This window comes from Takifugu flavidus, chromosome 3 (assembly GCF_003711565.1).
Source record: "Takifugu flavidus isolate HTHZ2018 chromosome 3, ASM371156v2, whole genome shotgun sequence".
NCBI lineage: Eukaryota > Metazoa > Chordata > Actinopteri > Tetraodontiformes > Tetraodontidae > Takifugu > Takifugu flavidus.
The window spans coordinates 3018695-3042500 of record NC_079522.1 but is presented as its reverse complement, the minus strand read 5'-3'; the positions used below and the strand labels follow the sequence as shown (position 1 = coordinate 3042500).

Genomic DNA, 23806 nt, shown 5'->3' with positions numbered 1-23806 from the left:
GCTACATGATTCCAAACAAAGGTTTTAATGGCACCATAAAGGGAATTTAGGAGCCCCAAAGACACCAAAGAGCGTTGGCGGCGCGACCCGTCGCCATGGCGCAGAGACGGACGACATATGTGGAGATACAGAAAGGAGGCTGGCGGGAGCGGCGGCTCCAGCCGTGGTCGCACGGCCGCCGGTTCAGACCTCAAACGGGTCCTGAGGACAGAACCCGCGGTTCCGTCACGCGTCAGTGGGAGCTTTAATTATCTGGAATATAATCTGCGTTAAAGCAGGCAGAAAAACACGCTGGCACCCGTCCACCGGATTATAACCACCCTGTTATTTGCTCCCCCCCCACCAATGCCCCCCCCCAGCAGAGACCCAGTTAATTCATCCGCGCCACGGCAACGGCAAATATTTACAACCTTTATCGTTCCCCACGGTTTCTCCTGGAGCAGAAACCGCCCCCCCATCCCCCCCCATCCTTCCCCCCCCCCCCCCCCCACAGCCCTGGAGCCTTTGTTAACAGCAGCCATAGCAACACGGCCCCGCCGGCTCGCCCCGCCCCCCCATCAGGGCGTCCTGTGGCGGGGGCGCCCCCCGGCTCTCACCTGGCTGCTCTGGGGGCTGGACGGGTCGTACGACGGCACGTAGCTCTTCAGGGGGTCTGCGGGGCTGAGGTGGGGGGGGTAGCGGATGGTGGTGTGCGAGAAGTAGGAAGACGGCGCCGGCGGCAGGATGGCCGAGGCCGAGAACTGCAGGGGGGAGTGCGGCGGCGGGCTCCTCGTGGAGATCACTGCGGACGCAGAAGGAGGCGTGAGCACGGGCGCGAGCGCCGGCCGCGGCGCCCGTTGGCGGACGCTGACTCACCACTGTGTCCGACGCCCGTGAGCCCGGGGTGGTGAGGCTGGGGGAAAGTGCTGAGTCGTGGCGAGGAGTCCTGCGGGGAGGTGGGGCTGAACAGCGGCTTGTCCGGCTTCTTCATGGTGGGAGAGGACATGTCTGGACACAGCGGGGACAGGAAGTCAGCAAAACCTGTTACTCTGGCAATTAGCCTGTCAACTGACGTTAGCGCTAATGCTAACGGCTCCCACAGCAAACATGCTCCGGCTAGCTGGCAACTGTCGCTTCTGGCTAACATCCCTCAGAGTTGACGCAACATTTACCACCGGGACCGCGCACCCCTGCTAGCTAACATTTGCGTTGTCAGGTTCAGTTAGCGGCCCGTTGTCATGGCAGCACGCTTTTCCTGTGTGACGTGGACGTGGCGGCGCCTCCTGCGTCCTCCTCCCGTCCCAACCAGCTAAGTGAACGCCGCCGCGGAGGAACGACCGTAGGAAGCAGCGTTCCTGTGGGGGGGGACGGAGCAGCTGGAATTCTGGGTGCTTTCCCCGTCCGAGGTTGGCGGAGGACAGGAACGCTGAACTGGTTTGACCGCCGAGGGACGCGAGCGAACTTGGTTATGCTGTTTACGTTGCATCTTCACCCTTAATAAATATAATTTACTCCCAGAGAGGAACTATTTGGTCCCGGCAGCGTGAGGTTTTCCTCAAATCACAACCATGTGGGAGCGGCGACGGCGGAGGCCTCATATGGCTTCAATATCGCCGCAGCGCTCGTTTATTCTGCCCTGACAGAATAATGGCCGCCCGCCCGCACTCTCCCTCCGCCGGAGCGCCTGCGTTAGCGCTGAGTGATGCGCCGGCGCCGCGTGCCGCGCTGGCTTGTGGTCGGAACCCACGTTGGTGGATCATCTGCTGTTTCCCTGCTCGCAGAAACGGCACCACGGCGAAGCTAGCGGCTAACGGACAAACACTCGCTGCTGTAAGCTAAGCTAACATCTGGGGCTAAATATCATGAACCTCAGATGCATTCCAGCTACTTTTAGGCGCCGTTCGCTAGCGCGGCTACGACTGCAGAGGAACCCGAGAGGAACGTTTCGCCTCGGAATGGTTGTGGAACAGTTTGTTCCCAGCAGAAATGCATGATGGGAAGATTCAGATGTGTTTAAACAGGGTTGTTTGAGGAGGCCCTGGGCCGTTAGCTTAGCTTCCCGGAATGAACAAGGCAGCGCTGTGATGGGACTCACCTCCGTCCCGGTCGTGCCAGTTGGCCCGGCTGCTGGCCGGTGAGCTGGGCGAGGAGTAGAAGTCGGGTCCAGTCGGGCTCGTGTCCATGTTCTCGTCCATGCTGACGGTTTTGGGCCTTTTGCTGCGAGACACAGAGAAGCTCTCATTTCCATCAGAGTTTCAGTTCGCTTAGTATAAAGTGGAGATGCACGAGCTATGCAAAGCTAAGATAAATAGCTGTTAGCAAAAGCTGGTTCCCAATTTAAGATAATTTACTCGCCAAACGTTCAGAGGAACTATTTGAGCTCAATGTAAACAGAAATGAGAAGATATTTTAAATACTTCTGTTGAATAAAACATGACGCTGAGGCAGGCTATGCTAATGTAAGCTAACCCAGCTCCTGTTAACGAGCCTCGTTAGCTAGCGTGAAGTGCGTTTCTGCTGCTGACCTTCCTGGCGGCGAGGACAGCGAGCGGTGCAGCCCCACGCTGGAGTTCAGGTCGTGGTAGTACGGCTGGCTGGACATGTCGGCCATGGAGAAGTTCACCGCCGCGCCGTGGGTGATGGGCACTGCAAGAGACGCGCTAGCGTTAGCACCGCGCAGCCAACACGTGAGCCCAGCGAGCGGTGGCCGTTAGCAACAGGCGCAGATAAATGTGCGCTAGTTTCCTGGCGTAGGGATCTGCAGGTTGTGGCGCGGTTGGTGGCGGCCTGCAGCTCCAGCTGGCTGAGAGGCTGAGTGTGTGGCGGCGTCTGTTGTGGTCTGTGGTTCACCGCCGCCCCGGCCCGGCCCGGCCCTGCCAGCGGCCGCTGGCGGTGGCGGCGCAGCTGCAGGAGCTTGGAGCAGTTTCTTACTGGTCTCAGACCAGTTCACAAACGCACCTTCCTGGTTTATCAATCACAATTTTACTGAAGAAACATGAAAGGAAACCGACGTGTTTCCCCCCTTTGAAGACGCGCAAAGGTCGCCCGTGAAGGTCACGTGCACGTGTGCACGTTGGCATTTGTTATTTGTTTCTGCTGCTCCGGTTGCTGCTGGGATCTCTGGGAAGCGGTGGGAAAAGCGCCGGCGCTCCCGCCGCATTAGCGAGCGCTCCTCGTCGGAATGCGCGGCCTTGAACCTTGAGCGCCGCCGCGCTCTTTGATGGAGCCTCCGCGGTGTCACAGACGCCGCCCGATGATGGACGAGGGGCCGGGAAATCCCCCCGTGTCCGTCGACCTTTTCAGAATTCCTTCAGTTGTCAGAGGTGAAAGAAATGAAAGCGGCGGCAGGTCGCAGGAGAGCGGCGTGCGGCGGCCATCTGGTCGGGAGGCTTCACCAGGCGGAGGACAAAGAGCGCCCGGACGCCGCCGCCGCCGCTCAGTGCTGCTGCATCAAACATCAGAAACGCTGCGACTGATACAATCTGGCATTTTAAGAAGGGGGCGGGGCCTGCAGTCAGACACTAAACAGGCGTGGCCCCGCCCACTTTGACCTCTGACCAATCAGTGAGTGTTTACTTACTTCTGGCCACTCGCACCAGTTCTGCTACGCTGAAGACTCCTGATTTGATGAAGCTGTCCTCCAGGTAGACTGAGGACACACAAGGACACACAAGGACACACAAGGACACACCCGTCAGTACGCCGTCAATCAATGACATCAATCGATACGAAATCAATCGATACGACATCACTCGATCATCCCTGATCATCCGTTCACCAGCTGTTGTTATAACACCATTATGACGACGTTTGATTTCCTTAATTACAGGAAATGATGTCGTAATAATTCATCTGTCAATCACATCAGTTTATGAGGTGGGAGGAGCCAGCTGGATTCCTCGCCGGACCAGCGTTTGGTCCACGCCACGGCGCGGTAGTGGCGGCCCGGCTCAGGAACGGCGTGCTGCGTTCAGGCGCATCGCGGAGCTGGACGTTTCCTCGACAGACGCGTTTGTCGTGTTCTGGACGATGTGTCAGACTCGCGCGCTCACGCAGGTGAAACGCCCAAACAAGTCGGCCCCGCCCCCTGTCGGCGTGCCAGAGGTGTCCGTGCCAAACGGGCCTGCGGCGGCTCGACCTGCCGCGTCTCTGCTGAGTCACGCTCGCTGGCACGCCGACCTCTCTTTGAAGATTTAAACTCGGCTCAGTCGACGCAGCGACGACACGTGGCGAGCTCGCCGGGGGCGGGGCGCGTTTCACCTTGAGGACGCCGTTGCCAAGAATCACACCTCTGGTTGATGCCAGGGGCGGGTCTGGGCCGGCGAGGAGAGCGAGCGCTGCCGCACCTGTCGGACGTGGCGCCGATACGTGTTTACGATGATTTTACGACGAATCCGCTAATTCTGTTGCAGGAACTTAGCTGGGAAACGTAGCCGCTGAAGGTTAGCGCAACAGCCTCTCGCTTCCTTTAGCAACGCAACGTTCACTTCAAAGTCGCTTCTGTTGGTGGGAAAACAGCCAAAGTTGGCTCCAACTGTGTTGCCATAACAACCGAGCGTCCTGGCGGCTTGGTTAAAGCTTTACGGCGTCCGTTTACGCTCTTTACATCAGGTTGCTTTGATCTACCGTCCACGCTGGTCACATGGTCGTCTCTAGCCTGAGAGGCCGGTTTACCTGCTAGTTTCAAAGAAGCTAAGCTACAGTTAGCATAGAAGCGGAGGAACAAAGGAGCGCTGGGTTGTGTGGGGGGGCGTACCTGGAAGAGGGGTCTTGCCCGGCTCATTGTGACTGGGACTTCCTGACTGCTGCGAGTCTGCAAACAGAGGGGGGGGGGGGGGGGGGGTTAGCATGGCGCGGAGACAACGGCATACCTTCAGAGTGATGCAGGGCTGGAGCTGACAGCCAGGAACATATATCACAAACATCTGCCTCCAGAGCCTCCAGAGCGGTTCGGCCCGGGGGAGGCGGGAAGTCAGACCGCCCGCCTTCATGGGACCGACGAGCCAGGGCCGCTATGGGGGTCTGGCCTAGGCCAGGTCCCCGACCCCTTCAGACAGTCCTGAGAAGGTTTCGGTTGTGATGAGGGAGGTTTCCTGGGCGTTGCCGGGCCTGGACCAGAGGCGGCGCTGAACTGAGATACCCTCAGCACCGCGACAGCTGCGCTACAGGGGCGGAGCCACAGCAACGCCTGATTTATGCTCGCTCTCCTAAATTCAACTGTTAAGCAGCAGATCAAAAACAGAATGTTCTTGGCGGCGGCTCAACGATGACGGCGCCGGGAGGGAGCGGGGCCATACGTTCAGGAGAGCGGGAGGAGCCCGACCGCTCCGATCCGGCCGGAGGAACCGCGTCCAGAACGGTTCCCAGGACCAACCTGGTCCGAAGGAAAGGTTCTGGCGGCGGGTCGATGCTACGAGGAGCAGGTCAACGGGGCCACAATCATCCCAGATGGGCTGCAGCTCGTGACCATCCCGACCCCCGACCCCTGACCCCCCGACCCGATTCTAACCTCAGCCCAGGTCTGAACCCCCAAGTTGTGAAGTTGTGAGGACCAGACAAAATGTCCTCGCTTTGCGAGCAGAGAAAGAAAAAGAACACACACACACACACACACACACACACCACACACACACGCACGCACACACAGTTGGCAGAGCTCAGGTCCATAAAGTGATTGCAGGGACCCCCCCCCCCGCCCCCCCCCCCCCCCCCCCCCCACTCCCCAACTTTCCGAGTCATCCATCAGTCTCGTTGCGGCTGCCAACAGAACCAGAACTGCTGAGAGGCTGAAAAGATGCCGCAGAGAGGAGGTGTGTGTGTGTGTGTGTGTGAGTGTGTGTGTGTGTGTGTGTGTGTGGGGGGGGCCTTAGATCCGTGTCTCTTTCGTGTCCCTGCGTTTGTTTGCCTTCTTCGAGGGCTGAACCGTGACAAGAGGAGCAGATGGTGGCAGCAATTAGAGCTCCCAGGTAGCTCCTTCCAGCAGGAGGCCCGGCGAGGCTCCGGCTCCGGCTCCGGCAGGGAGGGAGGGACCACCTGGACGCCACATACGGAGCATCTGCCAGGGGCCGGGACACGCCCCCTGTTGCATTACATCCTACCTTTGACCCACACGGGGCACCGCTGAAGCGCTAAAACTAGCTTACATCAGCTGAAGCATGTACACGCTACGCTAGCGAGAGACCATCAAAGGCCTGCCCCCCCCCCCAAGGCGGCCCAGCTCGGCCGGAGAACCAGACGGTTCTGAAACAGCCGGAAAAGGTCAGAAAAGGAGCCGATGGACCAAAAGGCCTGGCGGGAGCTCAGCCAATCACAGCGTCCTGAGCAGAGGAACCAGGAAATAAGCAGCTGTGGTCCAGGAGGCCGGGAGCTTGGCAGGGCGGACGCACACACACACGCACACACACCACACACACGCACACACACACACGCACACGCACACGTGTGCACGTGCCCTGTTTTTCAACAACCACATTTCTTGGCAACCGTCCGACCACACGTTTGTTTAAATAAACAATCGCTGAAGGAAAAAGGCCCAGAACGGCGTCCGTACGGGGGAAACGGCGCCGCTGGTGTGTGTGTGTTGGACGCGGCGTGCGCTCTCACACCTTCCCGTCCGGCGGGATACTTATCATTCCAGGGCAACCATTAGGGCAATTAGGGATAATGGCAACAGAAATCTGGCTCCACAAGAAAGTTTCCCAGAGCTGCCGAGTGTGTCGCTCGCCTGGATCCTGTAATCACACACACTCCGAACACACCCTCGCAGGTTTCTGGCATCCACCCCTCACACACACACACACACACACACACACACACACACACACACACACACACACACACACGCAGTTTGGGAAACTTTCTCCTTTCTGCTCTGTTGCCGGAGTTGCGGAACAGTTGTGGGAACGTGCGATCCCCTGGCCGGGAACGCCGCGCGCCCTCACATACCACTGTCGACATTTCAGGAGGAGCCGGTCTGGCAGCCATTTTGTGCCGAGCGCGGTCGTGCACGTATAGCGGCGCGGCTGCCAGAGGCACGGGTCCTGAGCCAAGGCGCACGAGCAGGGGGGGGGTCTCGACCTAATTACGGACGGAAGCGCTCTCCACGAGCTCCAGCTGCTCCTGAGTAAATATTTGATGCGGCAGCAGCAACTTTCCCGTCTGTCCTTGTGAGGCGGCGTGCTGACGAACGAGCCGCAGCGAACGCAGCGCTCAGGAATGTGTGTGTGCTCCTGGTTTCTATCAGCCGCGGTGACATCACACCCCTCACAACCTGCGGCCTCCTGTCTCCGCTCTTCCCAGCATGCATCTGTGGCGCCGTTCACCAAAGGCTTCATTTCAACAGGAAGTGACCTCGATCGCCGATCGATCGTCCACGTTAATATTGGTCACTTTTCTTTCGATCCAGATAATTAATGATGATCAGATGTTTGTTATTGATCTAGCGCTCATTCCCCCCTCTCTCTCTCCTTCTAAACTCGTTGTCTCTCGCCCTCCCCCTCTCTTCCTTGTCGTCGGCCCGTCCCCCTCTCTCCTTGTCTCTCGGCCTCCCCCTCTCTCCCCTCTCTCTCCTTCTGTCGTTGTCTCTCGGCCTCCCCCTCTCTCCCCTCTCTCTTCTCCTTCTGTCGTTGTCTCTCGCCCTCGCCTCTCTCTCTCCTCCTCCCCCTCTCTCTCTCCTTGTCTCTCGGCCTCCCCCTCTCTCCCCTCTCTCTCCTTCTGTCTTGTCTCTCGGCCTCCCTCTCTTCTCCCTCTCTCTCCTTCTGTCGTTGTCTCTCGCCCTCCCTCTCTCTCCTCCTCCCTCTCTCTCCGTCCTTCTGTTCTGTTGTTCTCTCTCAGCCTCCCCCTCTCTCCTCCCCCCTCTCTCTCTCCTTCTGTCGTTGTCCTCTCGCCCTCCCTCCTTCTTTGTTGTCTAAACAAAGTGTCTTTCATCAGACGAGCTGCGACCCAGGAAATGTGCCCTCCGAGGAGGGAGGAGCTTATCCTGCCAGCCTGCCAACTGCCCCCCCCCTCAGAAAAGAGCTGCCCCACCCGTGGCTCCGACTCCTGACCCGGACCGGCCGGCGGGTGAGGGGCGGACGGCGGCGGGACGCCACGGTCTGTTCAAAGATCTGAACCAGGATCAGAGCCGCCTCACGTCCCCGAAACCAAAGTGGTTCAATTAGAAAAGGAGTTCGTGTTGGGGAGAAGTCACATGACACGACGATGACATCACCACTGAACGAGGTGACTGTTTGTGATTGGCTGTTGAGTCCGGATGGCTTCTGAATCACATGACCAAACACAGGTAGAGGGCGGAGCACACTCACCCTCTCCTCCCCCCTCTCACTCCTGGACCTCCTCTCTCCCTCCTCTCCTCCCTCACCCTCTCCTCCCTCCTGGACCTCCTCTCTCCCTCCTCTCCTCCCTCACCCTCTCCTCCCTCCTGGACCTCCTCTCTCCCTCCTCTCCTCCCTCACCCTCTCCTCCCTCTCCCCCTCCTCTCCTCCCCTCCTCTCTCCTCCTGACCTCCTCTCCTCCCTCCCTCCCCCTCCTTTAATCTCCTCACACATGCCTGTTGTCCTGAGGAGCTTCTCATAGATCTCAGCAGTGTTTCATGTAGCAACAGACTCCGCCCCCCGTCTTTCATGTAGCAACAGACTCCGCCCCCCCCCGTCTTCACCCGCCCCCGTCTTCCCTTCACATTTACACCTACACGGATTAGCCCATTTTCTTCAAGCTCGCCGCTTTTAAACGGCGTCGAGTCTGTGAGAAAAACAACAAAACAAAGGAGGAACTTTGCATCTGCGCTGAAACAAAGAGCCCATCGATGGGGGGCCGCGGCCGCACCAAACAAACAATTAGCTTTGTTGCGGCGTAATTGACTGGCAGGACCCGGGTGGCATTTACATTCGCCCGCTGTTGCCACCCTGCCATTCGCAGCGAGAAGAATAGGCTGCAGCTCCGGCCCGAAGACGGTGGCAGACGTCCAAGCAAGGAGCGCTTTATTTTGTTAATGCAGAGGAAGGCGGGGCGGGCGGGCGGGGTGAGACTATAGATTTAATTATGCATGCGTGTTCTCCCATTCATTGTAATGGTGGGAAGAGAAGAGAGGGGAAGGGGTGTGTGGGGGGAGGCAGACCAATGACATTCCGTCATTGTAGTCCTCCTCTACACACACACACACACACACACACACACACACACACACACACACACACACACACAGTCTGGGAGCGAGCCACTATAGGCTAATGAGGTGACACTCACCGTCTGGAGACCAGCCAAAACAGTCCATTAACTCCTCGCCAGTAGTTAAGAGGAGAAGAAGGAGAAAGGTGGCGGGTGTGTGTGTGTGTGTGTTTGTGGGGGGGGGGGGCAAAAGAAGAGACTCAAGTCTTTAGGGTGGGGGGCATTTCTTCAGTTTTGTAGTTGTGAATGAATCAGCGGGCGGCACTGGGGGGCGTGCGGTGTGTGTGTGTGGTGAGTGTTGGGGGGGGGGGGGGCACGAGCGTTCCCTGTTGGCAATTATCCTCCGGCTCTTCAGGGGAACTGTGACTGGGACGGAGAGGGAGGACCGTGGAGATGGATCCGAACCCCCCAGCCGGGCAGACAGACCTTTGACAGAGGAGCTCTGTGATTCGCCTCTTTCATCTTCAGAGCAGCCCCCCCCACACAACCGGCACCCCCCCATAAAAATCCAGTCGGATAATTATGAGACAAATGCGGCGGACCCCCGCTGCTTGAGTGGCAACGGGCATGAGAGGCCAACAGCAGCGAGCGGGTCCAGACCGGCACATCCCGGCCGGTCCTGGGGGGGGGCAGGAGGGGGGGTGTGAAATTCCCCACTGTCCCAGGAGAGAGACCAGTTGGCCCACAGATCAGAGAGCGGGACGGCCCGGCTGCGGGCCAGCGGGTTCAGCTTCCACGCAGTTGTGAGCGTTAGCGGCAGAACCTCAGAACCTTGACAGCCGTGTTCTAAAGGTTCTGATGACGTTTGGTTCTGTAGAAACAGGAAGCTCAAATGTTTTGGTACCGGACTGCACCGGGCCACGTTCTGCCCTGCAGGACGGGCCCAACGCAGCCGCCACCACCCGTCTGAGCCAACATCTGGTCCAGGACGTGGAACGACACCAGTTCTGGTTCTGCTGGTCGTGTCCAGCTCAGGACCACATCTGAGGGACCTTCTCTTCTAATTGTGTCCACACGTTGTTCAGACTTCCCGTCTAATCGTGGAAAGATGTTTTCCTGGAGGGTTCAGGTTGTTCCGATCCATCGGGCCGATGCAGGAGCTTGTTGGTGCTGCCTGCCCCCCGACACACACACACACACACACACACACACACACACACACACACCCCTCCAGTTAATGAGCGCAGGGGCTTTTGGGAGGCCCCGACTCAGAGAATCAAAGCATGTGTGGGGTAATGGAGACGGGGGGTGCGATGGTTTGGATGTCTCCGCTGGCCGGGGGGGGGGGGGGTAATCAGGCCCCCGTCTGTAGTACCAGAGTACAGGTACTCACATTTACTGCCGTCATTATCGGACTCTTACGTAAGCGCCAACGCTTCACTTCTGGCGTGGAGGGCGCGCTCGTTTTGTGCTGCGGCGCGGCCGGTTTAAAGGCTGCATCATAAAATGGGTTCTCACATAACTCAGACGGGGCCTGACGGCAGCTCCGACCTCCACAAGGTCACAGTGCTGGCAGAGATCCAGAGAGCGCCGCTCTGACGCGCTGGAGATACCCGGCCGGGGGCGATTTAGGCCGCTCAAACTACCCCGGCTCACTGTCCCAGGCGCACAATTCAAACGCTACCTGATCCAGTCAACAGTCAAACTGGTGAAATCCCAGTCTGATCCTGACAGGAGACGGGAACACCGACCTTCCGGACGGTCGGTTGGTTCCTGAGGGATCTCTGGTCCGGGACGACGTGGCGCAGCGTGGCGCCCGCCGTCACCTCGCCGTTCGAGTCGGGGGCCTCGCGGCGCTGCTCCGGCCTTTCCCACGAGGCTCTGCAGCCGTAATCTCTTGAAATATTTGCCCAGATGACGGCAGCACGGGGCTGTTTTGACACAGAGCGGCATGAGCCAGATCACTTTTTCCATCACTTTCCAGTTCAGGAACAGGAATTCCCCTTCTGCCACTTTTCCTCCCCCTCCCAGCGCTCCTTCCTCCACTTCCTCCGTCCGCTCAGGGCAGCGCCGCGGGGGCCTTTACACCCGCCCGGCAGCCCCTCGCTCGTTCTTCCACTTTATCTGGGATGCCAAAAGTTCATTCAGTGATATGGGGGGGCGGGGGGGGCAGGGGGGGCAGACGGGTCTGGGGTAAATGTAGCGGGAGGAAGAGGACACGGGGTCGGATCAGGAAGCCCAGCGTGAAGCTCTGTTTACATTCACGTCTCCGTCAGGGTCCACTCACACACTCACAGCCAATTCAACACTAAAGCTAATGAACCGGAATACTTTCGCTACGCTAAGGCTATGCTAGTATTTAATAATTGGATTTAAATTACTCTTGTGTCGGACCGTGCTAGTTCATGCTAAGTTATGCTACGAGTTGCAGACATAAGTCAGCCGTTGCTTTGTGTGGCTCAACATGCCGTTTACGTAGCGTCACTTTAGCATGTTTAGCATGAGCAGTATCCTAGCATTGTTTAGCCTGACAGGGAGCGATTAGCTGCTGGATGTCAGCAGGAAGTTCTCCTTCAGCGGAGTCTTTTAAAACGTGTTGAATTCCCTCTCAAACCTTTCACCGCGTTGCATCATGGGAAATGGAATGAATTCCAAAGCGCCGCCACCGCTTGACTCCAGCGGCGCGTGCGCGTTGTACATTTTCCACGTCTCGCTACTCGCCTCTGGGCCGCTGACGGCGCGGCGGCGCTGAGGTTGGCAGCTTTGCAGAAACACTTCCTGTTGGCAGCGGCGAGCTCGGCCCGAGCCACTCGGACTTGGCAGGGGCGCACCTGAAAGGACCGCCAGTGGCGCTCGCCGCCAGCCGCGCGGGAGGCCGCCGCCGCGGCGGCCGCAACAGCTGATGTCAGACACACCTCCAGAAACAGCCGCAGGACTTCCTGAACGCAACTTTCAGGTGTTTTTCATTCCAGTCGTGGAGGACGAGGACGGAACGCGGGGCTGAAGCGGCGCTAGCGAGCAGGACGAGGTTTTCTAATCAATTACACAGATCGTGTGACACCATATGGAATTCTTTTAGCATATAGTGTGTTTCCTTTACAGGCGCTGGGGGAGGCGCGGCCTGCAGGGAGTCGTCTTTAGGAGGAGAGGAGGAGACAGAAAAGCCGTATGTATGGGGAGGGAGGGGGCGGCTGAGGGTCGAGGGGTTTAGCGGGGCGGTCCGAGCGCTCAGCGAAAATATGCCTCGTGCACTCGTTGAACTTGGGGGCCTGCGCGGGATTCTCTCAAGGTTACAGGAGAGGCCTGTGAGGCGCGGAGCGGGGAGGGAACCCAGCGGCGGCGGTGGCGGCGGCGTCGGCCCACAACACACGTCCTGCTTTATAAATACAAAACCGTGCGGCAACAAAAACGCCGCATTTCCACACGCAACAAACAGCGCAGCGTGCACGGTGCACGGCTCGGATAACAGCAGCAGGCCGGTGCTCGCCTTTGACACGCGGCTTCCTTCCCGCCAGGGACCCGGGCCGCGTATCCGCTGCCGCGCCCCTGAGCCCTCCGCTACACAAAAGTAGGAAGCAGCGAGCCGGAGCGGGGGCCGCGCCGCGCTGCGCTGCGCTGCGGCGAGGCCACTAAATCACCGCCCGGTTTCATCTGCCGCTGTTTACGCACGCTCTCACCAGAGGAAACCACAAAGACAACAAGGGCCTGCGTCTGCAGAGGTGCATGCTGGGACAGCGCTCGCACCCCCGGCAGCAGGCTAGCTCCTAAAGGCTGTAAAACACACCTGGAGCTGAAATTTAAAACACGTCAGCTAGACTTGTGCTAGGCTATGCTACGTTAGCTAACGTAATGCTAACTAAAAACTAAAGTATTTACGTCACCAGGGCAACAGGCAGGGGTCAAAGGGCAGCTGGCAGTAAACAGTAAATTTTGGATTAGCTGGGGAATTAGCAGGTCCTTAGCGCCTCGTAAAGGCTAGCATTGAGCTGGCGCGTTGCCCGAGTGGCCAATCAGCGAACTGCACGTTCGGCCCGGCGCCATTTTATCGGGATGGTTTTTCGTAAACAGAAAGGAGGAAGTCCCATCAGGCGCCATGTTCAGATCAAAGCGGCTCGGAGCAGAAGCACTCGTAGCTTTAGGAGCCGCTCAGGTCGGCGGCGCCGGCTTAGACGGCACCGGAGACGCCTTTATGAAACACAGGCTAACAAATTAAGAAGGCGAGCTCGCGGCGGCGGGATTAGCTTCAGATTTACGAGGAGGAAACGAGGGAGCGCGCTGAGACGCTCGGCCGTCATTAAAGAGCGGCGATTTCCCACAATTCACCGCGGCGATGGCACCACGGGACGGGCGGGCGTGGACGCGGGCTCAGGTCGAGCGCCGGCGCTCCGACGCAGCTCTGAAATCCCGGCTCAGACATGAAAGGGCAGCTGCCATGTTTGGTTCACGCCGTATCGGAGCCCGTCCACGCCGCGGCGGGAGGATAAGCATCAGGAGGCCCTTATCGGTGTCGCAGCCTCTGTGGAATATGTAAACACCCGGCGTAATCGGCGCGGCGGAGAAAACGGGGGCGGAGCCACGTGTGGGAAAAGTGAATTAGCCTGATTCTTATTGGCCGAGCCGGAGCGAAGATAAGACGGCGAAGGTTCCAGGGCCGCTTTAATGAATCACATGTTTTCATGAATGGAGGTTTTCACTCGGCTCGCCACCTTCGCTGTCTGCCGCCGCCGTGCTCACGCCGCCCCCCCTCCCCCTCCCCCTCCCCCGCCCCCCGCCGCTCTGACTGGAGTTTTAATATGGTGCCCAATCACAAGTGATTAAGCACTGCGGAGCACAAACAATGCTGCCCCTTAAATCTTTGTGAACCTTCTTTCAGCGGCGTGAATGAAAGAGCGCTCTGTCTGCGGCGGCAGATGACAGACGCGCGCTTTGAGATAAGTCTTCGCCGTGAGGCCCGAGCCCACAGCCGCCGCCGCCAATAAAGGCGCAAAATAAACAGATTTTGAGACAGAAGGCGCTCCACCTTCAGGAATCGGTGGGAAAACGAAGGCAGGACGTTGCAGCCAATCAGGAATCGGGAAACAAAAGGTCCTCTTTGAAGATCAAAGAGGACCTTAATGTCAGGAACGCGTGAGGGAGGCTCGCGTCATTAGCACGCCACGTCCTTCCAATCAGACGGATTTCCAGTTTTCGCAGCTGTTTTCGCTGCGTAACCACGTTAATCTGGATTATTCTCTCGATAAGTAGCAGGTCCACCAACAAAGCGCCCGATCGTATTTTCGCCCGGGGACGGTCGCTAAAGCCAGCGGCACCAGAGCGCCCAACGAGTGATCCGGCGTGCATAACTCAGCTGGCAGGAACTGATACGCCTGTAAAGGGCTGATATATACGAGGGAGCGCAGCGGCCCGGCCGTAAATCTGCTCCGGTACCGTCTCTCGCAGATTAAAGTGAATCATTCCCGAAAAAAGACGACCTGAGCGTAAATCATGACGTGATGGACGTGTGCAACAAGATAGCCTCAGCTAATGCCTCAAACGCACGCCGCCGCTCCATATGTCGGCCCGGGGGAACCGTTGGTAGGAACGCTGTAAAATGTCATGTGACAGGAAACGAGCCGCCATCGACGGTGGCGTTAGCGTTAGCGTCTTTTTCTGCGTTTGAGCCACCGTAGCGGCGCCGATGAGCCTGACGTTTGGCTCTGAGGAGCTGCTCCTGTGCGGAGTGTTTCCCCGCTAGCGCAGCGGCAACGTGAGCGCGTGGAGCCCAAACACGTGCCGTCAGAACCGGTAACCCGAGCCGCTGCCTCTCACCTCCCATATGGCTCCATTATTGGTTCCACATTCAACCGTCTGAACCTTCGAGCCGCACCGGCAGCAAAGACGTCGCCTGGAGCTACGCTAACAAGCTGCCGAGCCGGCGTGAGCGCGACCACCTGAGCGGCGAGCAACAACAGCGGGGCGAGTCCCGCCAGGACGCCGTGATCCGCCGCCACATGTGGCCGGTGTGGGGACGGCGTCCTGTTGTGGCTACTGGGGGATCTGGACTCCATCAGGAGCGATCAACTTCCCCAGCAGCAGAAACAGAAACAGATCCAGCGTGATCGGTCGGATCGGAGGGAGAATCCGATCGGATCTCTTCCTGTTTGGACATTTAGAGTTTTAATTTCATGATCAGAGACGATAAATGGGGAGAAAACGGAGCGATGAGGTTAAAATGAGTTTGATCTGAAATGATCGATATGATCAGAAATGTGGATCAAAAACAGTTCCGATTATTCATGCAGTTGCCAGGACGACCTGGCGTGGGTAAAAATTATCCGGTGAAATCTGAGCAGATTATTTTTATTTTAGATGTGGGATTAAAACAGGTCAGGAAAAGAGTTCATATTAATACTGTTCAAATTCGTGTAAAATAATCATTTTTACCTTTTATTTTACAATCTTATATCCAAATTCAACAATTCAACCTTTAAGCTGAATCTTCTTTTTTTTCTACAATTATTATTTCTACACATTTTAGCAGAATTATGATCGATATTTTAATTAAGTGTTTTAGAAATTACATTTAATTTTAAATAAATGTGACTTTAAATCGGGTAATTACAATAAATATTCGGGGTTTTAAAACTGTAATTTTTCTTAAATCTTGAAGAAAGTATTTTCTTCATTGGCAGAATTTTAATCCGGGTCCTTTTTAGTCGCCTCACAATTGTCCCGAACCGGCTTCCGTACAGCCAGAACGTCTCCTTCATTTTCCCACATTTCACGAGGGATCGCGAGCACAACAGGTGAGCTCGTGTCGGACCAGGTAACTCCGCCTCCTTCGCGAGGACAAAGTTCGAGCCAGGAAAGAGTGTTCCTGACCTGGTTCTGGCGGGTCTGGGATCAGCCTCCGGCTGGAACCGTTTCGCAATCGCCCTCTTGTTTATACAGGTGGCGGCGGGTCGCGCGGGATGTGCGGGGCGAGCGTGCGTTTTGCAGCGAGCATGAGCACGCGCAGCCCGCCAGATATCGCGCGGAGCTTCCGCTTCGTTGCTCCCGCTCTCCCAGCCTCCCGAGCGCGCGGAGACGCACGAGGAGGCCTCTGATTGGCTCAACGGCTGAGACAACTTCCGCTTGGCAAAAGTTCAACCCACGTGGAGGCTCCGCGAGCCCAAAGGTGGCGGCCAGGGCGCCGTTATCGGAACGGACGCTCGCGCCAGGTTACACGAAGCACGCACGCGCGTCCACGCCCTCGTTGGGTGTTGAGTCCACATTACCGGGTCCCAATTTGCCCACTACTCTAACTATTAAAGTACGAATTAAAATGAAGATAAATGGCGCCGAATAACAGCAGTTACATTCTCTAAGCCTTTGATCATCTGCCTTTTCAGTCGTGCTAGCATAAAACCATCAGGCTGCTAATGCTAGTGCCCAATACGAGTGGAAACACTGGAAATCTGTAAAGTTTGTTAACACGCGTCTGTCGAGGCGATGAAAGGCTGCCAGCAGCCAAGGGTTCAGCGTGCTAGCTGTGGATAATTATGTGTCTGACCTAGCATGTGCTGCCGAGACGGCTTAGCTTCAGCTGTAGTAGCAAAAATACCATTAATGCTAACAGACGCCACATGCATGAAGGGGAACTCAATCAAATAAGTTCAGTGTTTTAGCCATTTTTTAAGAGGCTAACGCAGCGTCGTTAAGAAGCCTTAAAAAAGCAGACACACAAACACACAACAGCTGTTTGGTAAACACACAATGTTCCAAATGCCTCGTTCCTACACCGATTAGCTGTAATTAGAGGCTGTTTATCTGATCCCAACAGGTCCCAGAGCCAACAGAAAAAACCTGTCATTGTTTCTCGCCCGTCCAGCTGGGAACCAAACGTGGCTTCCTCGTGTTCAGGAAGGAACTGGAAGCAGCAAAAACAACAAGTAATGTACGCTCGCCACATAAAGTCAACCGGGAAGGAGCGAGAACGGTCGGTTGGTCGAGGGTCTTCTGAGGTGAACGCAAAGAATTTAGGTCAGCGCAAGTGAGACGTTTAACCAGCTCAGCCTGGGTGGAAATAGCTCGGGAGGCCGGGGAGAGGGGAAGCAGTGCGTCACAGCCCGCTCCAGCAAGAGCCAAAACTTCCCTAATGATCCCACGCCGAACACGCAGCCGACACGTCCCCCCACCCCCGACGGGGAGCGCTTCCTCCTCACCTCTGACCCCCGGGGTGGGTGTGCCTGCGAAGTGCCGCGCTAATCCCCAACGCTAGAACCTTCATGAGAGCGAAGAGCCTCCGTAAATATGCTCAAACTTTCAAAATGTGGCTAATCTGATGGTCGTTGACAGGCCAGCGCGCACACACACACTCACACACACACACTCACACACACACTGTAAACAGTCTTTATTGAGACGTGAGTGCTTGTATAAACACCGTCTAGCCCTATTGAGGGTCTGGGGGGGGGCCGTCCAACAATAAGAGGGGAGGGAAGTTGCTGGACGTCCCTCACAGACGGTGTGGACTAAATCCAATTATCGGAGCCACGGCATTAACATTCCAGCAGTCTGGCAGGTGACGGCTCCGCTTTTCAGCCCCCAGCGGCGGAGCGGGACCGAGTCACCGCCAGGCAGCACCTCCACAGCCCTCAGACCCCCCCACCCCCACAGTATTGAGACGTATGTGGGGGGGGGGGGGATCAGCATGACTGCCCTGGAAGGCCCAAACAGTCAATGGTTCATTCTTCTGCTCTGTCTCCGGGTGGGGACGCGGCGGCGGCCGATAGCGCCGCTACAATGGAGACAGCGTGTTTTTGCTAGGTGTCTGTACACACAGCTAGCTTTGTCGGCGATGCCGACGCTAATGACATCAGAAACCGCTCGCAGGCGCTCGCTACCCCTCGATAACGGAAGGGGGGTCGGCATCAAGGCTTTAGCGTTTAGCGCAATGCTAAAGTGGTAGGGGGTGTTTCATTTGTGTCAGTTAGCGGGGCGATAATGCTAATGGTAGCATTATTATCTCGGCTAAACAGTCTTAATGGTTGTTGCCCCTGGCAACAGTAAAATGAGACACACGTGTTGAGCATCCAGTGACGACGCAGCGTTTAATGCGATAACGTCGTGTGGAAACGCGCGATATGCTACAACAACTGACCGCTGGCTTTCTCTTTAACCTGCAGCCTTTTCCAGAAACGGCCCCCCAGCGCTCGCCGGGCCCGACCACCGCGGCGGCGAGATGCGAGTCTTGCGGCTTCCCAACCTCGCCTGGAGGCTGCACGCGGTTAATTATTCTTGGAAGGCGGATAAAAGAGGGAAAGTGGGTTTTTTCTTCATTAGCTCAGCAACTGTTCCCCTCATTCATAACAGTTGGCAGCGGTTTCACGCCGCCTGCCAGAGATCACACCCCGGCCATTTTTATTTTCCTCCGTCCGTTTGTTTCATTCATGTCACACATTTGGCAGCAGCCCTGACCCCCCCCCCCCCCCCCCCCCAAGTCACCAAAACTCAATGGCATCCAAGTAACACTGCAGAATTCCAGGACACGGAATTAAAAACTTATCTGACGAGCTCCTGGACGGAACCACGACTTCCACACTTTCAAACATTTGCGGGGGGGGCGGCGTTTGTGTTGGGATGATTCCAGAGTCCGGAGGCTCCTTTTTTCCATCAGGACTGTGGAGCCGCTGATTGGATCACACGGAGCCCCCCCGCCCCCCCACCCTCCGGCTTTAAGTGCATCACAGAGCGAGTTCTGCTAACGGAGGCCCTCCAGAAACAACGGTTTCTCATCGTGTAACTGCTGAAACGGAGCCAATTATTACACACACACACACACACACACACACTCCAAACACACACTTCATGCTTCCACCCACACGTTCTCACACCACGTTCCAGAAGCAGCCATGTTTTAATCATCCACACGGAGGAAATCTGTGCGGATCACAAACTGGCTGCAGAGGAAACCAAAACTGTGGGGGAACGCTGGCGTCATCCCGAGCAGAGTGTGTGTGTGTGTGTGAGCGAGTGTGTGTGTGTGTGTGTGTGTGTGTGGGAGCGGAGACGTCCCCAAACATCCCCTCGCCGCCGACACCGGGAGCCCCACACATCAAAACACCTCTGGAGTTTTGAGTCAAACCAAAAAAATGCACGCATGCCGGCACACGCAGGGAACGCCGCGGTTAGCGCTCACCTGCTCCGAGGCGGGAAATCCGCATTCAGACTCAACGAACCGCAACTTGTGAACAAGTGTGGCGCTCTGGAAGTGTCAGACGCTGAACACGGCTCTCTGTAAGAGCCTGCTCTGGATTTAAGACGGTAATTAGACATCCGGCGTGCGCAGACCTCCAACCCTCAATTACACTCTTATAAAACTCCGACTGAATCTCGGCTAAACTTTAGTTAATATCACGGAATTTTGCCAAACTTCCCGCGGCTGAGCCACAGATGCCCGAGTGAGGACCGCTAAGTCTCCACGTCTTCTGGGACCGGCTGGGAGCGCCAGGACTTTCCCGAGCCGGGTCTGCTGGGGGAGCTCCTCGCTGTGAGACGGCCGCCATGTGCGTCTCGTTAGGGGCAGTTATGACAAATGGCAGCAGCTGTACAAACTAATCTCTCGGTACCTTTCACACATGGCGCCCAATTAACAAAGGACCTCTGTGGAGGCCCGGTCCGGCGCAGCCACGCTCCGCTCCGCCGCCACGGGACCATCTTCCCCGCCGCCACCGGCGAGCTGGCGGCTGCGGCAGCCATCTTGTTCGTTTTACTCAAAAACTTTGTTTTGTTACATTTTTCTTTTTGAAAGTTCTAGTTTTCAAATGTAATTTAACACAGGAAGTATCTGTTAAAAACACCCCCTAGTGGCCAAACCTGATGTCAGAAAATGTTGAAAATTACAAGTGTCCGTTAAACTTCCCAGCTGGATCCAGGCCCACAGATGGTTCTGATGGTTCTGGGTCGGGGAAGGATGGTCGTCCCTTCTGAATTATCTGTCTACTGGGAATACTGAGAATAAAATATTTGGTGTCTTCTGGACTTTGAGGAGTGTGTGTGTGTGTGTGTGTGTGTGTGTGTGTGCGTGTGTGTGTGTGTGTGTGGTGTGTGTGTGTGTGTGTGTGTGTGTGTGTGTGTGGCGGGGTCTTTTGGCTAGTTTTGACAACTCAATGGGGTGCTGATGAATCCGGCCCAAACAGGCCGTTCCCAAGCCCCAGACGCCGTATCCCTTTTTTGACCCGCAGCACTGACATCAGAAACAAACCCCCCATGGGAGTCGCCCCACCAACCCCCCAGAAAACAGCAACGTGCCCACCCAAAAGGGCTTTGGCACAGCGCGGCGGCGGCGGCGGCGGCGGCGGGCCTTTCTCTGGGCCGGCCAGGTCTTGTCGGGCCGTCACAGTGATGGGCCGTACTGTACGGCCAGACAAAGGCACAGACAACCATCACTCTGGGCCACCGATCGGCCCGTCTGGCCTGAAAAGACTTTGATGGGCCAGAGCGGGGGGGGGTCTTGCTCTGAGAAGTTGGCGTCTCCAGGGAAACTGCTCCGATTGTCTGTCCCTGCCCCACGTTCCCCATCACTACTGCCCCTTCACCGTGTTTTTTCTTCCCTTCATTGCTTGTTCACAAGGCTCCTTCCTGGGTAAAGAGCTCTTGGTTTTCCATGAAAGCCCCCGTCTGCTCCTCGAGGGCGCTTTTCTCTTTGCTGACTTGGAAAAAAATGCGAGGTCAAAAAACGTCCTAGCGTGAATTCCCTTTGTGAGGCCTTGTGTCTCTCCTCCCCAAACCTCCCGTACCCTGTTTCCACCGGAGACCCCGGGGCCCAGAGACGGCGCTTTATCCTCGGCACAAAGACGTTCCCGGGCAAAGTTCCGCAACGAGTGTCCGAGTCAACGGTCCGTTGTAGTGTTTAACATGCAGGTCGAGCGGCGCCATACGTGCCAGCGCGGGCGGTAGCGGCCGATGTCAGGAGGCTGCTCAGGACGACCCCCCGGGGGGGGGCTGGTCGGGGTGGTGAGGTCACTTTGGGAAGAATGTTTGGCAACAGTCCACAAAGTCAACTTTCCTAAAATTGGAATTTTGACGGGACGACGGCGAGCCGTGCTGGTCCGATGAATACCTCTGTGGGGAGGACCTGCTTTGTGCAACACCACAGTGAGATACAGTGTAGCGCCTGGGGTGGGGGGGTGGCTGGGGGTGGGGGTGGGGGTGGGGGGGTGAATGTACCCATTTGTCTTCATTTGGGAGGACGGGCAGACAGGGTGGGGGTTGGGGAATCTATCCGGGAGGAGTGGGAGGTGCCGGTCCTCCAGTCAAGTGGCCTCGGGGGGATTTGGGGGTCCTCCCCGAAAGCCTGGGAAAGTGCGGTGGAGCCGGGATCTGAACGGGGACGAATGAAACGGGCCCAAACTCCCGCTGCAGCGCCGTGGAAGAGCGGCCTCGTTTGACTCTCAGCACTAAGTGTGTTGCACAGCTAAAAGGGGGGGGGGGGGGTGAATTTGGTTGAGAAAGACATCCACATTTCTCAGTGGCCTCTGCTCCGAGTTGCCTCGTTTCCATGGATATTTATGTACACATGACACACGAGAAGGGGGGGGGGGGGGTAACACTGCCTGTTTAAGCCTTGAGGTATTTACTAAAGCCAAGACCCTGCTGTTAATAACACACGCCTCGCTCGGAGCCAGGCAACCTGGCAGCGCCGCTCACAGGTTAGCGCTAGCGTTTGAGAAAGAGCAGATCAAGCTAGCAGAGACTGCAGCAGCGGCAAAGACGTTAAGAGGAGAAGCAAAGTCAGCAAGGAGCCGAGCGCCGCAAAAAGAGACATAAATAGCTCCCGGGTTAAGAGAGAAAGGATCGGGAAGACATTTAGTGGGAAGCGGAAATCAATAAGGCAAGCGGTGAAGCTGGGAGGGAGTTCTAAGTGGATTAGATTGAGAGAATGTGTTCGATAGGTTATGGCTCTGAGAGAGGTAGCCAGACACCGCGGGCTCTGCTGCATGCTAATGAGCCGCCCCCAACGCAAGCGCAGCGCGAGGTTAGCGGGTTCAAGCACAAGACGGTTCTATATCGCTCCCGAGTCCGCGCTCACGCTTCTTCCCAGCATTTGAATTGGGGAATGTTTACTGTAAAGAACGAGATCCAGCCGACCCCGACGCCCTTTCTCTCGCCGCCGTTTTACCGGGAAACCCGAGAAAGAGCCCGGGCGACAGACGGGAGCGCCGTTGCTCGGATGCGACAACTTTTGTTTGGCACCGCTGGCGTCGGCCCAGTCGATGCGTCTCTGGCCGAGCGCCCGCGCCTCCGTGGGCCGTCACGGGCGGGGGGGCGGGGCGAGGACGGGCGGGGGGGCGGGGCGAGGACGGGCGAGGGGGCGGGGCGAGGAGCGGCGAGGACGGGGGGGGACAGATGCCGCTCATCTAGGAGCAGCCCAGCACCCATCGTCCTCCACGTGGCCCCGGGGGTCGGCGGCGTGTTTTCACTGATCTGCTCTGCTCAATTAAACTTCTGAGGGCAGAACTCCACATCCTGTTGCAACAAGGTCAAGGGGTCAGAGGTTAAGCCCAAGGCTTGTAAAACAAGGCCTCCATTAGCGTGGCAGCACGTCTTCGGAGGTAATCCATCCAGCAGCTAGCACGACAGCGTGAACAGAGGTGTTTTATGGCCGTGTTAACCTGCAGCGCTGCGCTAACAGGAAGCTGCTCGACCCTGACGTCGGGGCGGAGAGGAGCCTAAAGTCCGACCTTCCCGAAGCTCCACTTTAATCACGGAAGGCTTCAAAAACGCTTCCAGGGTCACATCGTTGTCTTATTCTCTTATTTTACGCTCAGAGACGATCAAAGGCTCTATAACGACGACCGCTCGGTCATGTGACCCAACTGGGGCGTCACCGGTGACCCGGCGCCGCTCTCCGCGCCTGAGCAGGAAGTGGCGGGATTCGCCGTCCCGCCACTTCCTGGAGGGACGGAGGAGCAGCGAGGAGCTGCCAAACGTGACGGGAGCGACGCTCCGACAAGTCCTGACGTGAGATCATCGACATGCCGAACTGGATCTGGATCCAGGCGGGAGCAGAACCCGGGGGGGGGGGGGGTTATCTGACGGAGGTGAAGGAGACACTCACACTCACTCACACTCACTCTCACTCACACACACACACTCACACACACACACAACACACACACACACTCTCACTCTCTCACTCACACACACTCTCACTCTCTCACACACACACACACACTCACACACTCTCACACACACACACACTCACACACACTCACACACTCACTCACACTCACTCTCACTCACACCACACACACACTCACACTCACACACACACTCTCACACACACACACACAGTCTCACTCTCACACACACACTCTCACTCTCACACACACACTCTCACACACACACACTCTCACACACTCACACACTCTCACTCACACACACACACACACCACACACACACTCTCACTCACACACACTCACTCTCACTCACACACTCACACACACACACACTCACACACACTCACACACTCACACTCTCACTCACACACACTCTCACTCACACACACACACACACTCACACACTCACTCACACACACACACTCCCCCGGTGGCGTTCTTCGGGCCGCCGCTCCGGCTCCACGCGGCCTCTCGACATTCAGCGACTTCGGCGTCGCCGCCGTCGACACGAACGTGACGAAACATTAAAAAACCCACAAACCCAAAAACGTCTTTTGCGTGAAACCGCGAAGTTTGCGGC

The 23806-nt window shown here is 57.0% G+C and overlaps 1 protein-coding gene across 6 annotated transcripts in view; it reads right to left on the bottom strand.

The window, feature by feature from the left end:
• The window catches only part of LOC130523056 (nuclear factor 1 B-type-like), a 37664-nt gene that overhangs the window by 9574 nt on the left and 4284 nt on the right, over nt 1-23806 (bottom strand). For 5 of the 6 annotated variants that reach the window (XR_008949784.1, XM_057028012.1, XM_057028015.1 and 2 more), the window contains exons 3-8: nt 4736-4792; nt 3560-3628; nt 2505-2625; nt 2075-2196; nt 856-987; nt 597-781 (exon numbers count right to left, since the gene is read on the bottom strand). Coding sequence is in view for 5 of the 6 variants with exons in the window: in XM_057028012.1 (XP_056883992.1) it covers nt 597-781; nt 856-987; nt 2075-2196; nt 2505-2625; nt 3560-3628; nt 4736-4792 (686 nt within the window). In the remaining variant the exon portion in view is untranslated. The remainder of the gene's footprint in view (nt 1-596; nt 782-855; nt 988-2074; nt 2197-2504; nt 2626-3559; nt 3629-4735; nt 4793-23806) is intronic. The other variant, XM_057028014.1, reaches the window with a different exon arrangement.